We start from the raw sequence: 16,178 nt of genomic DNA on the forward strand, positions 1-16,178 counted from the left end.
ATTAGGTTTTTTCTTAATCATAATTGAAGGGGTCAAATAATATACTACTTTATGATTGACATGTATTTAATAGATATTTAGTGACATGTCCCAGTAATCTATAACAATATTAAAAATACGATATTCGGTGTGTTTGTTGGTCTAGTTTGAAACAAAATAGAACATAGACTAATTTTTTATATCTAACATCTCACAAACACAGAAGGGAGAGGTGTCCCACTAATACTACAGCGAAGCCACAAGCTAATCCTAGTATAAAATACATATATGCACAATAATATAATGTAACAGATATAAATTATTATGGATATGTAAAACAACAGACTAGATATGCAAGTATTTTAATTCTTTTTCATAAATTATTAAATTAAAAAACAGATTTTTTATTCATAAATTAACTTTTTTAAATGTTCCAAATCATTTAGATATATTTTGTTAAAAGTCGAGAGGACTTTGACCTTGGGCAAAACAAATAGTTTTCATATGCTTGTTTTATAAATAAAATATTCATATTTATATAATTGCTAGATATATATTTTTTGTTTCTATGGGGATTAAGATATTTTACTTTATCGTCTAGTCTGGTTATTGTATTCAAAAACGATTTGTTTAACTCATGCGTGTTATAAATCAAAATCATTAAGAAAATGTTCCTAATGTTCTCGTAGGTTTCGAATATATACATGTGAGGACATGTATGTGATATATAATTCATTATGAATGACTTTTATGGTTGTTCCTTGGAACTCGAAAAACGTTTGTATAATATACAAACTATAAGGCTATAAGTTCTAAATTTGAATTTTCACATACGACGTTTAACCTTAACAGAATCCGATTGTGATTAGGTATTATGCAAACTGAGTGTTCTCAGTGTCTGAAAAATGAATGGTTTAAATTTTAAGTTTGGCTATAGTTTATTTTACATTATTATATCTTTATTGTATTAAATATTTTTTGGGCAAGTATTAAATAATTTAAAGATCAATTATTTGAGATAATTGTTTTTGTGGAAGACAAGAAGCTATTTTATTCAAAGGCCTATCTCAAAAGGCTATAAACATTTTTCCAGCTTCAATAACGAATATTTGTTTTGAATTGTTAAATGCAAAATATTTATATCATATACTAACCTCACTTATAAATATTGACGAAACAATATATACCATGAATAATTTGAGGTATTCTGAATTTAAATTGAAGTGCGATTTTGATTGATTAATGTTTTTTTAATTGCTTTCGATGTATCGCTTCCGCAATCGACTAATAATAAATGGCTTAGCCAAGATCGCACCGTGGCTGTTACTTTTACTTTATAAGAGAAAAAAATGCCAATTTTCAAACAAAATTGTTAAATCTATTCAGCAGTTTACTATCTAAGAAAACAATTTTAAATAGTATAAGGACAATATTATTTCAAAGGTTTCATTTAATAAAAGATAACAACATTTTTAAGTTATTCAAATAAAATTTGATTTATAAATTGAATTATGTTTACAAATAATCTGGGGATGTTATTAGTGATTTTTTATTTTTAAATTTCCCTTTAATTTTATTTATAAAACGATAAAATCTATATTAGGGAATAATAACATACCTGAACCACCTGGCGAGCATTCTGTCCTTAAAGTTTATAGTTCCTTTCTTTTCTAAGTCTTGAAGAAGATTGTGTGCGTTTAAAAATCCACTCAGATACAAGAAACTATCTGTATAGATGATCGCCGAACGCCCGATCACAGCCCAAGGCATTCCAAATACCTGAGAAAAACAAAACTTTGAAGAAAAATGTTTTTATACTATACGAAGCATGATGCCAATCTTATTAATTATAACAGATAAATTATTAATTTTGGCACGACTGTCTCAGTTCAATGGGATATGTTGCTTCATTTCCCAAGAACTTGGGTTTAAGTCCATAGTTGGTCCAATAAAAAGTTGTTAGTATTCTCTATCAAGGAATCAGTAAATCAGTTGTCTCCTGAACTCACACGCGATTTCTACCTCATTGAAGAATGAGAAAATATGAGAATAGGGAATAGATTTCTTTTGTTTTTGCACGCGTAGGTGATTTTGTGAAGTACAATATCTGTGTGGCGTCGCAGTCGTGACCGAAATAGGTCATTAGGTCGTAATTAAATTTCAATGGAAGAAACAGAGCCGTATAAAAACAATGCCCTTGATTTATGCGGATATCTTTATTGTTTATTTGTGGAAATCTTTCCGAATTACATATATGAAATGAATCTGTATACCAGACACCTTTGTTATCTAGTAGATCGTTCTGTATAATGAAAAAATATTTGTGTTGTTGTTAAATGTTTTTTTATATGCAAATAATGTGTGGCTTACTCGGGATGCCCCGCAGATGTTAGTCATCGACATTAATACTTATAAAAAGAAAACCAATAAGTGAAATAAATAAAACAATAATAACGTGTTCTTCATTCAATTATTAATATTTCATGTTTATTTTTCACTAGCTGTGCATGCCACCTTATAGGTGTTTAAATTTAACAAAAATAAAATTATTGTAGCCTAAATATCAGTTATCTGCCAGTAAAAGTCCCGTTAAAATCGGTCGACTGGACCGATTTTAACTGCTGATGTTCCGGCCGGAACAAACAGACGGACAAAATTTGTAAAAAAATATTATTTTCTTACATGTACCGTGTATACATACATGTATTGAGTAGAAAAGGGCTACTTTAATATTACAGACAGACACTCCAATTTCATTATATAAGATTATTAAAGTAACTGATAAGAACAATTGTATAGAGCACATATCACTCTCCCAAAAGGGAGTAGAAAACTGCGGCGGAGAGGGAGCACGAGATCATAAGAGAGCACCATGATGTTTACCTTTACGAGACACGAGTGGGATTTACCCCTAAGGCGTGCCAATAGAACACATCAATGTTAATGTTAAATAATTACCATTAAAACCCAACATAATTTTACTATGTGTATTCGAATGTTTGTGTCAAGGTTTATTTGTATAAAAATGACCCTCAATACGATTAGAGGGGAACTATTAAAAATCAATTCGCAATAGCCCTAAGTTATCTATACGGAAGTGTTTATTGTAAATATTCCCATCATAAAACGAGCTCATAAAAAACGATAAAGTCCGGTTTAGAATGTGGTTTTTACTAACACGATTTTTTTTTAAATTATCGATAATTTTTATTAAAAGACATATACAAGGAACGTCATTTTTCAAACGCAATAATATAATCCTATTAGATAAAATACTAAAAAAAGACGTAAGTGTATGTAATAAATGTTGATAATCAGATTAGTATAAATAAAATGATTTATTTCAAAAAATAGTTACTAATTCTTTTTTTCTTTTCATCTTGTAAGACTAGGTTTTTTTTTAATGAAATATTTTGTCGTACGAGCATATGGGCCACTTGATGATAACTTATCACCCATAGACGATAACGCTGTAAGAAATATTAACTATACCTTACATCGTCAATGCGCCACCAACCTTGGGAACTCATATGCTATGTCCTTTGTGCCTGTAGTTACACTGTACTCACCCATCAAACCGGAACACAACAATACTGCGTACTGTTGTTTAGCGGTAGAATATCTGATAAGTGAATGGTACCTACCCAGGCGGGCTTGCACAAAGTCCTACCACCAAGTAAAACCATTAAAACTCAACTAAAGTAAAGGATACTTGGATCCTTCCACAGATTAATGTTTATTGGAGGAAGAGTGCAATCAGCATTGTCAGAAGATTAAGCTAATTCATACCTCATGAAGAAGCCTGTAACCATGGAGAGGTTAGGTCTCCCGTGCCTCATAAAACTTTAAATTAGAAAACAATAACACACAGCATAGCTGTTAGCCTATATGTACCTAGCCCAATAGAATTATTATATAAATTGATGTTGACACATCTGTTTGATATTAATCGCCCCAAGCACTGTTTGACCGATCACCATGAGTTGACACACGTGCTTTTTTGTGGTCAAGTTTTTCCTACCATCCCATGGTTTGTGACACATTGTAATGCATATATTATTGTGTAAGTGTCTTCTTTATATGTATTATCTATTTTTATTATAATTGTTTTTGAATAATAATATTGAATTATTATACATAGGTTTGCTTAAAGATTTAATAAAAGCTATTATTGTTGCCACAATGCAAATTAACTGTTTTGATAAATCACAATATATCAAAGATCATTACTTCCGAAATTACATCTGTTTTTTAAAATGATTGTCTAATTAATGCATATGTGTGTGTTATATACGGAAACTGCGCCTACACGTAAGATCTGTAGTCACCATTAACCTTCGGGGTATTTCCTTTAAACTGTCACGAATCTAAATTTTGTGACCGTCTATCGCAGAACAACGAACCTGTTTCTAATTTCGATGGTCAGGAATTTCATTTCCGCTAACATTCATTTTTGTTACTGATTGTCAGATTTGTTTCGTGCGATGTCCTTGAGGATTAACTTAACGTGCGTCGGAAAGAGGTGTAAAAATAAGAAGTAAGAGTGAATAAATATATCGAATAGTAGATCGAGATCGTATAAGCTCGATTCGAAGCGAAGTAAAAGAAATGTAAAATCGATAACACTAACTGTAAACGATTTATGACAGTCTTGATATCACGTAGGTAGTTTTAATAAAAAATGTTCCGGTTTTCGAGCCGAGATGCCCCAGTGGTTAGAACACGTGCATCTTAACCGATAAATGCGGATTCAAACCCAGGCAAGCACCACTGTATATATAAATGCTAAATTTGTGTTTATATTTATTTAGGTATTTCGAGCTCGGTGGTGAAGGAAAACATCGTGAGGAAACCCGCATGTGTTTAATTTCATTGCAATTTTGTTACATGTGTATTCCACCAACCCGTATGGAACAGCGTGGTGGAATATGTTCCAAACAGCAGACAGAAGAGGAAGCCATAGACTAGCAGTGGGAAATTATAGGCTGTTGTTGTTCTTGTTCCGGTTTTATATAGGTAGTGACTAAAATATATTATTATAAAGGATATATACAAATGTCAGATTAGCTATCAAGTACAAATCAACTTTCGAATCTTTCGAAACAGGCTTTTGTTTGTTATGTTTATTTTTAAATTAATTAAATTCACCTTACTATATTTTATTGTATGTACAGTAATAGCACTATGTAAAGTTACCGTTAAAGTTAAATAAAATCCTGTAAAATGTGGAGGTATGTTATTTACGGTAAAGAAATTTCATAGCACAAACCTCAGAATAGCTCGTCTTATTAACATAAGGACTGTGAGCCATCGCCATGGACTTGTGAGCCAGGAGCAAGGCAAATGCATTTATCCCTCTGAATGCATCGACTCCTTTGACTCTCGTCGGTGAATCCGACAAGTCAAAAACTTTCCTTAAATTACGTTTCAGAGAAAACGCATTAAGTAACTTCTCAAAGTTCGTTCCGTCTTCCTTTCCATCGTCGAGCATTGTTCCCAAACTTAACAAAAGGATTATGGACAGGAAAAATGTTCTGAAACAAAATGTTAACAATGTATTTATAAATATTTAAGAAGTTGTAAATTATTTAATACCCTTAAAATGGCTGGAGCCGAGGTGGCCCAGTGGTTTAGAACACGTGCATCTTAAGCGATGATTTCGGGTTCAAACCCAGGCAAGCACCACTATATATATGTGCTTAATTTGTATTTATAATTCATGTCGTGATCGGCGGTGAAGAAAAACATCGTGAGGAAACCTACATGTGTCTAATTTCATCGAAATTTCAATGTGCAATCCACCAACTCGATTTGGAGCAGCGTGGTGTTCCAAACCTTCTCCTAAATGGGAGAGGAGGCCTTAGCCCAGCAGTGGGAAATTTACAGGCTATTACTTTAAATGGCTTGCGTCGTATATTTATACTATAAAACTCAATGTTTGGTTTTTATTTTTACTATATCATTGTGAGGAATAATAAACTAAAAAATATATATATTTATTGGCTTAATCTCCATGAGGTTTTAACAATTTTTTTTGTTATCAATATTTTTTATCATTTTTTTCGCGCCGTATCATAGTGTCTAAATATAATCGTTTGTATGCCGCGAGTGTGAATCGGATATTCAGTTGTACAAACGGTCCAAATTCAAACTAAGAATAATGATCAAAACTGGTTTATTTATGGCATTAGTTTACGTTATGCAAACAATAAAATAAATATATATGCAACAAAAGAAACAATAAAAGCAAGTAAAAAATCACCGAAAATGGTATCCCAAACGTTGAAATACCAAAATTTTCTACTGAAAATTATTTTCTGTGTTGTGTTCTAAATAATATATAAATAAATAAATAAATAAATAATATATAAAATAATACAAATTATTATCAATAGTCGTTGAAGATCTGATGTAACGTGACGAAGTCATGATATGTTTGCGTCTTAACAAAAAATATATAAAGTTAATTATAGTTTATGAATCAAGTCAAAAGGTAGGCGATTTATTTTTGCGCAGATGGGTGGTGAGGTCACCCAACGTTTAATTAGGTGACCTTAAGCCTATTGTCGTAGATTTTACGCACAAAATTCTTAATTTAAAATCACTAAACATAACACATTATCCTTCTTCGCAGTAGTTGTAAACAATATGTTAAAGATTTTTTTATATTTTCCATCGATGGTATCTTCCTATTAAATATATGTTGATCAAAACAAATTTGTCGCCAAAATAAAGGAAGAGATTTCGAATAAAATATGCACATATATAACCAATAAATATTTAAAGGAAGTCATTTCGTTATTAATTAATACGTTATTCATGCGTATTGAGCTTTATTTACATATTTTTTTTTGCATTAAATATGTTTTGTTTACTATTTCATACCTTTTAGAGCGCAATGTGAGCTTACATTAGTGATTTCGCAGTAAAATGCTGCTGTATAAACATTCCTTATTTATTTATTTTGTATTTAACGTGAACGCTATTCAACGAATTCTGAAATCCTTTAATCATCTCACTTCCATAATAATTACTCTATAAAGCCCGTATATTGGTGTAATTACGATAACAACTGTTATTTATCTGGTCTCAAAACCCAGCTCAGTACATATTTCTTCTCTATTCTCTTAGGTAACCTATTGAAATGATTTAGGGTTATCATTTAAGTAAGGATTTTTCATTTATGACTATGTAATATTGACCACTGTGCAAATATTAATATGTCTACACATACCGACAAAGTCTTTCTTTTGTTCGTAATTTCGAAGACATACGATGTTTTCTTCTAGATGCAAGAATATTTTGTCGCTTTATAGTTAATTATGGAACCAGATTAACACCAGATTAACTGATTAGTGCTTGCGACTCATACTTTTTTTACCAAAATGTATGAGTATCCAGATGGGATAACAAGAGGTATAACAATTCCCCAGATTATAACTAATGGTGCGTCTTTAATACTTTCCCTTTCCTTAATTAGTATGAGTAAAGTAATAAATAAAGAGGAAAATTGATAAACTGACGAATGAAAAGTCGATGGACAAGGTATTAATATAATCAGTAAATTATATGTGTACGAAAGTTGGATAAGCCGCCCAAAGTTATTCTACTTTCGTCAGTGTTGTTGCACAGTCAATGGAATTATTGTCATAAAATACAAATGTGCTCAAATTAGTCGATAATTATCATTCATAATTTCCTTAATCTTTTTTTAGTTTACAGCGCTGTATATCCGTGTAAATATTTCTAAACATTCTATTAACAGCCTGACGTCAACGTTACTTAGGAATTATATTATTTTTAGGAAACCATAAGTAGTGAATGTTCTACTTCTTTTATAGTGGTTTCCTAGTTAGTTGATTGATATCAGCGGTATTTCGTGGTCGAATGTAGCATAGCTACACGGGATACACTTATAGATACCAAAATTAAACCTAAAAATATAATTAGTGTTCCTTATTCAAAACCATGATTTAAACATATCATGAAAATGTCATAACGTTCTTTATATTTATGTAACTGTTTTTTATAAATACTTACATTGTCAAGGTTTTTCCAAATGAATAGGGTCGTTTGAAATTCTTCACAGTGCACATAGTGTTCTGTACCTTCACAGATATACCGAGGTCCGAAAGCTTGTGGGACAGCTCGTCCTCTAAGTCGAAACTGCTACATGAGCTTGGAATGCAAACGCCCCATAGTATACTTGAATATCTCGGAAGTCGGTGACCCATCTATAAAAAAAAAGTGAAACAGTATAATAAGAAATTGTAAAGTAAAGTAAAGTAACAGCCTGTAAATTTCCCACTGCTGAGATTAGGCCTCCTCTTCCATTAAGGAGAGAGATTGGAACATATTCCACCACGCTGTTCCAATGCGGGTTGGTGGAATGCACATGTGACAGAATTTCGATGAAATTAGACACATGCAGGTTTCCTCACGATATTTTCCTTCACCGCCGAGCACGAGATGAATTATAAACACAATTAAGCACATATATATAGTGGTGCTTGCCTGGGTTTGAACCCGCAATCATCGGTTAAGATGCACGCGTTCTAACCACTGGGCCATCTCAGCTCTTATAAGAAATAAGAAATTGACAGAGAAAAAATATTTTTAACATAATATAATAATTAAATTAAAAAAAAAAATCGTTAGGGAACGGCAAAAAGGATATAAGAAAGCAAAATACTTCTTAGATGTAAACACGCCTTGGGAATGAAACGATCGCCTCCAGGCTGTTTTCAAATAGAAAAATGAAAAATGTTAATGTAAAAATAATGGAATTTAATAGTTTAAAAAAACAATGGAAAAAAGTTCCATAACTTTTCTTTCGCTGGATCTTATTAGACCTTTCTTTCCAAACTAGTGGCAGATTTTTCTTGACAAGCAATAAGTCAGATCTATATTGAGAAAATTTTAAGATTATAGTCATAGTCTAATCAAAGTGAGGTTGTCAAAAAATTGCGTGTGTGTTGCTTTTATGATTGTGATGTACAATAATGCAGTATTACACGTTTGTACGATTGGTGTTTGCTCTGGGTATTACTTCTGGATATTGACTATTTTTATAAACAACTATTGGGCAATCAAAGACGACTAAATGACTCATTGGGTTTTTATTTCTCATAAGAACAATAAAATAGAAGCCAATTTCAAGTCACGTGTCAATAATTTAAGTCGCCCATATCCATAATATTGGTGGTTTCTGAGAAATCAGTAAACATGCAAAATAAATATACACATCAAACTACGTTTTTTGGGGTCATTGAAATTGATAACGTCTCTTCGTTTTGTTTAATATAAATTGTTCTTAATTACATATTGTGAATGATGTGCGGGGACAAACTTTGTTCGAGAGCGGGTACTTAGAGGATATATGTCGTTGATGTTGCTTTGGGATTTACCGATAAATATGTCGTGTGAAAATTTCATTCCTCTGTGCCGTATAATTCCAGAGAAAGTGTCCCGGGTCTGTTCAGCATAAAGTCTCGTCACATATTGATTGAAGGCGACGGAGCTCGCGACGCGATTTGTCTTGATCGATTACGTAAAAAAATCGTTAAAAAAAAATTCAAAATTTTTTTGCTAAAATAAGCTGAAGGTTCCCTTAAGTTCACTTAAGTTAGTAGCATAATACTACTAGATATAATAAAAATGTATTACATCTATCTATCTACTTTTCTTTTTCTATTTCTTTTACTTGTTTAAAAAAAATATTAGTTAAGATTTGGTAAGTCTATATATAATGTCCGTTGATTATAATTACTAATGTTACATACTTTATTATTGCTGTGTTAAAATTTTTATAAGCTTTTATTTCCATATTTTTATAAATAGACATAATTTTACTTAGTTAGTATATGCTATTTTGTTATATAATTAGGTACATAACCTTTTTTCTAATAATTAATCGCCATGAAAAAGGAATAAATATTACTGTAATTAAGTCATTTCTCGGATTAACGCGCCATAAAGAACAAATCTAATTAAATTATTCTTATCTATTAATTAAAAACAGAAGTCCGATGTTAAATATATTTATTATTTTAATTACGCGCCAGAAGAATTTTACATCATATCTTGTTTGCAAGATATACGAGGCGAAAGAAATATTCACACACTATAATGGAAGATAATCACGGTATGTGTACTTTCAAACGTGGGTCTTAATTTTAATATTGTTACTTCATTTATTCAAGCATTACTTTATTTAATATTCAACATGTTTATATTACGAAAATATTTTATACTTTAAGCTACATAAATCAAATGTATTTTCTTCGAATTTAGAAATAAAGCATTTTTGAATCGTTAAAATTTTAATTATAACACCGTTTCGGATTACAACCTCTTGCGAGAAGAAACTCGTATAGTTGCTTTTTACAAATAGAAACAGACGATGGAGCCTAAAACCAGTGCTATTTTTCAAAAGCATTATTTTGATGAATAATAACATTTATACTGGATCGATGTAACTATAACATTTTAGATACACAATGATGTCCACTATTATTATATTAGTCGAAGCTTCATTAAGGAGTTTAATTACAACGTAGCGTGTAACGATTTTGAATCGAACTTTTCTGATGCAAACGGATCTTTGGTCATGTCAAAGTCCCTGTTTTTTCGCAGCATTATTTAAAAAATACAATACAAGAATAGTTTACGTTTTCGGAACATTGTGGTGCCCTATCAGGGCTCGCAGTGGCATTGTTTCTGGACTACTTTAGAAGTATTTCAGAAAAATATTATCAGACTGTGTGAACCATCTTGGGGCCATTGTGTTACACAATAAGAATTGTGATTCAAAATAAAGCTAGAGACCAAATAAGTTGACAATGTGGACGGCTGTCGAGCTCCTCACGGAATATTAACTAAGGAGTTAGACCTTGGAACTTGCGTGATCACGATACAGGCGATATAGGTTCGTTTTTGTATTATTATTCGACATCGTTAAGCGAATATTCATTTATAAGTTGTTTTTCCTCAACATTTCACAAAAGCTTATAAATGTTATTTAATTTAACTTTTGATAATTATTAATTTTATTTCCTGTGACATTTCAGTAAAGTTTTAAGTTGCATAATTTGTTTTAAATTTATTTTGGACCTGACCATAAATTATCCTATGAATTCATAATCTCTCGTGTTTCAGTGTCTATGTCCAAGGGGTAAAAACAGCAAGCCACTAATCATACAGACAACGCGGCGCCATCTTCATATATACTATAACATATATTCCATATTTTTTTTTATTGTATGTTGCTTGGAAGAGATCGCTATGTAGCGATAAGATCAACAAAATTGTATGCCTCTTTTATCTAGGCTAGATCCAGTTTGTTTTTGTTTATTTTATCTATGTGGTGTAAAATCATTATCATTACATTGTATAGAGTAAAACAAAATCGCTTACCGCTGTCTGTGTATGCTTTGATCAAAAACTTGAAATTGAAATTACGCCACGGATTTTGATGCAGTTTTTTTTAAATATATAGAGTGATTCGAGAGGAAGATTTTTGTATAAAATACATGGTCTATATAGTAAAGAAGCTCTGATAATTTTAGAAGTTTCTAATATGATGTAAATAAACAAATTCTGAAGTATTTTTAGTAAACAGTATTGTAAAGTATTCCAAGTGCCTTTAAATACAAGCATACTGACTCACCTTAAAAACCGAAGCAGTGATACAAACTACTGGTATTTGGCGTATTTAATGTTTGTATACAAAAGATGTATCTTATAATTCCTTGATTCTTATGATCGCATCTTCTCATCACTTCACGTATCGTGCGCGTACTGTTGTCTTAATTAGCATACAATGCACAATGTTTTTTAAATGACAAATGATATTAAACTAAATGCGTTTTGCTATTTGCGTATTACTATTTAATTATATTATATCAAATCGTTGAGTGTATGTGTCAATTACGTATTTTCTTTTGGTTGAAATGGTGTATCGCTTTTCCAAGTCCAAGTAAAAAGAAAATCTTTTGTTAACGTATTTCTCTTATATGTATTCTATATGATTAAATACTAAAGTACCTATGTCTGTCTGTTTCCCTACCTGATGCTCTTCCATAGCCAAACTAATGCAAATAATTTGATAAAATTTGGTATGAAGTAAGTTTGAACAAGTGATGTTGTTGGTGACTAGTGTCAAATATGTGTTAATTTTTGATCGAACAACTTCATATACTAATCCTCAGATTGTAAAACAAATGTTTCACCACAATTGAGAGATTACAAATATGGAAAAAATCTATTTTATATATAAAGTAAAAAAATGTAAAGTAACAGTCCGTAAATTTCCAACTGCTGGGCTAAAGCCTCCTCTTCCATAAAGGAGAGGGTTTGGATGAAGAAGATAAAATTCCTAAATTTACAAGTGAAAATATATTTCACTTCTAAAGTTAATCCTTAATCTATTGCAGTACAGTATATATCATTACTTGAATATTTAGGACATTTTATTAGATAGCAACCGCATGGCAGTGAAGGGATCCTGCCTTGACCGGTTGCGTTCTGTGCCTAACAAAAAACTATCGCAGTATATGACGGTAGGTTTTATGATACGCGTAAATTATTATTTTGTCAATAATCTTTTTTTTTTCTCGCTGGAAAAACGCTTTACGCGCTTCCCCCACGTGATTGTCAATAATCTATACTAATATTATAAAATGTGAAAGTAACTCTGCCTGTCTGATGCTCTTTCACTACTAAACCAATGAACTGAATTTGATGAGATTTAGTATGAAGCAAACTTTAACTCCAAGGATGGACATACACTTTTTGCCAAACACATGACAACCAAACCCCTAAAACGCGACTGAAGCCGCGGGCGATAAATAGTATTGTTTATATTTTAGTTGAACGTGCTGCGCCTTCAGGTATTTTTCATTTAAAGAACGAATCGTTTTAAGAACTATTGTATGAGTGAGTATGTAAAAACACATTTTAGTACAGAAACGCATTTCTGGAGGGTACTTAATAATGGTATTATGAAGTACTTATATACATACACTAGTTTTAGAAATTTTTTGTTCAAAATCTTAAATTCAACTAACCGTTGAAATCTTATTAGGGATCTTTGAATATTGGTTAGATATTTGGCAGCGTCCTCGGGTCATATTCTATGCTATTCAATACTTTCACGACCTTGAGGTTTTCCTTTTAGGTATCCAATCAGATCACGTAAGTTAACGTAACATTAACCATCAAATACTATGTTAGCCGGACATCCGAGGTCGCTTAACTAATTTCGTAGTCGATGTATTTTTTTATTCTCTAGGGTAAACTTTTTACTTTGTATTCACGATCAGTTTTTTCTGTTTTTTTTAACAAAGTTTACGTTTATTTTTAATCGAAGAAGTGACGTTTATTATATTCCAAGCGTTCATGTTTGGTATAGCAGATAGTTTTAATTTTTAGTTGTATGTACTTAAGGCCTTCACGGAAATAATAATTATGTAAATAAATGTTTATTAAAACTTTCATCATCATGACGATAATGATTATCATCATTTTAATCAGTATTGAAAAGTAAAAAGTAAGTAACAGCCTGTAAATTTCTCACTGCTGGGATTAGGCCTACTTTTCCATTAAGGAGAGGGTTTGGAAGATATTTCACCACGCTGTTCCAATGCGTGGTGAAATATGGAATGGTGGAATGTGAATTTTGGGATGCACATGTGGCAGAATTTCGAAGAAATTAGACACATGCAAGTTTCCTCACGATGTTTTCCTTCATCGATGCACGAGCACGAGATGAATTATAAACACAAATTGTTTTTGCACAAATTGTTGATGCAAGCGTTCTAGCCACTGGGCCATCTCCGCTAAGAAAAGTAAAACCGAGTATTTTTTTTAGTAGTTGAATCGGAGTATTGTATCGTTGGTTAATAGGCGACGTGTCTGATTATAAATTATAACCTCTGACATATTACACTAGATTAGATACGAGCTAAGATTGTGCAAAATAAATTTTGTTGATTTTTTTTTAAAAAAGGTGAAGTTCCTTCTAAGAACCACTGCTCGTGATGGAAATGTGTTTAATTATAGTTCTTGGTGTATGGTATACAAGGATAAAGTTTATCATTTACATTATATTTTTTTTAAATCTCATTATGAATTACATATTTTAATTTCTTCATTGCACTTGTATCAAATGACGTATTATCTATGCTTAAGACTTCTTTTAAGTAAATGATAATTAAGAGTGTGTTTTCGATGTAGGCAGTTTAAATACATGTTATATTAACTAAATAATATTGATTTTACTAGACCGAGCAAGACTGTAATTAGTTCTTTGAGACCTTACACGGGTACCGTACTACGAGAATTGATGAAAACATACCTATTCAAAATCATCAAAAAGCCAATTAGGCTCAAGGCTCCATATATGTAAAGAACATATGCGGAATTTGTATATACATACATTGCTCATGCTTTGTATCTATTTCGTGTGCGTCCTGAGTGACGGCGTATCACAAGCGGTATCCGCTGTGTACGTAACAGATACTTGAAATGTTTTAAGTTGTTCAGACTGCGAGCGGGCGTTTATACAAACTGTTGCATTGCGGATCCGCGATCGCGGTTCGCTCTCACTCCGGACCTACCCTTAACTTGGAACAACAAAATTAGATTCGATCGCGCTTTGAATCTTAATATGGATACGTATTGACGGCTTTTGGTAACCAATAGTATGTTTTAGTAACATTTTGTACATACATTATTTTACCAGTTAGTAATGCAAACGTTTTATTAAATAAGAAGTCTCATTTTAAACAAGTATTGAGTTAATTTAATTAGTCCTGATTAGCGTGCTTATGTAATTTAATTAGCAGCAAAGTGTAAGTCGTTATTCTTGGTAAAATCTACATTCTGAACTGGTGGTAACTTCATATTTAATTAAGTAAAATGATGATATTTGTAATAGAGTATTTACAAAAGCCTTTATTATACTTGGTGGTAGGGCTTTGTGCAAGCCCGTCTGACATAACATCTTAGTTCCCAAGGTTGGTGACACATTGACGATGTAAGGAATAGTTCATATTTCTTACAGCGTTATTGTCTATGGGTGATGGTGACCACTTACCATCAGGTGGCCTATATGCTCTTCCGCCAACTTATACCTTAAAAAATATGTATAAAGTAGAATAACACTTGATGGTAGGGGATGATAGGGCTGTGTGTCTCAGATTGTTTTTTTCGGAACACAGCAGTACTGAGCTTGGTGGTTTTCCGGTTCGAAGTGTGATTGAACCAGTGTTGTTACTGTCACAAGGGATGGAACGTCTTGGTTCTGATTTTTATCTGATTGTATATATGTGTAATAAAAGTAGTGTCTGTTCCGTAATATTAAATTAGGTACTTACCGATTTTTACTCAATTATGTATATACATATACACGTATATACGGTAAATATACCAAAATCGTTAAGGAATAAATTTAAAGAAATCAAGATATTGACTGTTGCTTCTCAATATATATTCTGAAATGTTATGTATGTACGAAAAAATATTAATCATTTCATGAGAAAATGTGATACTCATAGCATTGGTACAAGGAACAAACACAAACTTGTTACTCCTGTTACTCGACTACGAAGAGTCAGTAACTCCTTTGTGGGGCAATGTATACGGTTTTACAACAGGATCCCAGAAAGCGTTCAAAATGCCTCTGTTGCCAAATTTAATTTTTTTTATTAAGGAACGCTTGTGTGCAAAAGGTTACTATACAATTAATGAGTTTATGATCGATAGCACACCTTGGGAATGAAACGATCGCCTCCAGGCTATTTCATCTCATATTAAATTGTTTATATAATATATGAGACAAACAAAAAAAAAACCCGCTGAGTTTCTTTCGTCGGTTCTTCTCAGGTCAGGGTATTTTCTTTTCCGAACCGGTGGTAATGTTTCAATTGACCATCAATAAGAAAGTGTAATGCTTCTATATTGAATAAAGTTATTTGAGTTTGAGTTTGAGTTTAAAATAATATTTTTTACAATTTTTGTCGACCTGCCTGTCTGTCTGTCAATTTGTTCCGACTTATCTCTGGAACCGCAGGACTGATTTGTTCGAGACTTTCGCAGGTGGATAGCTGATGTTATACGAAAATAACTTAAGCTTATTTTATTTTAGAATTATATATAAATTTTATGTTTCATTCAAACGGCCTATATATACGTAAGCT

The 16,178-nt window shown here is 31.8% G+C and overlaps 1 protein-coding gene across 1 annotated transcript in view; it reads right to left on the bottom strand.

The window, feature by feature from the left end:
- The window catches only part of LOC124544285 (nose resistant to fluoxetine protein 6), a 49,868-nt gene that overhangs the window by 17,117 nt on the left and 16,573 nt on the right, over positions 1–16,178 (bottom strand). The window contains exons 3-5 of the mRNA XM_047122760.1: positions 8,020–8,213; positions 5,249–5,513; positions 1,598–1,758 (exon numbers count right to left, since the gene is read on the bottom strand). Coding sequence (XP_046978716.1) covers positions 1,598–1,758; positions 5,249–5,513; positions 8,020–8,213 — 620 coding nt within the window. The remainder of the gene's footprint in view (positions 1–1,597; positions 1,759–5,248; positions 5,514–8,019; positions 8,214–16,178) is intronic.

This window comes from Vanessa cardui, chromosome 4 (genome assembly GCF_905220365.1).
Source record: "Vanessa cardui chromosome 4, ilVanCard2.1, whole genome shotgun sequence".
NCBI lineage: Eukaryota > Metazoa > Arthropoda > Insecta > Lepidoptera > Nymphalidae > Vanessa > Vanessa cardui.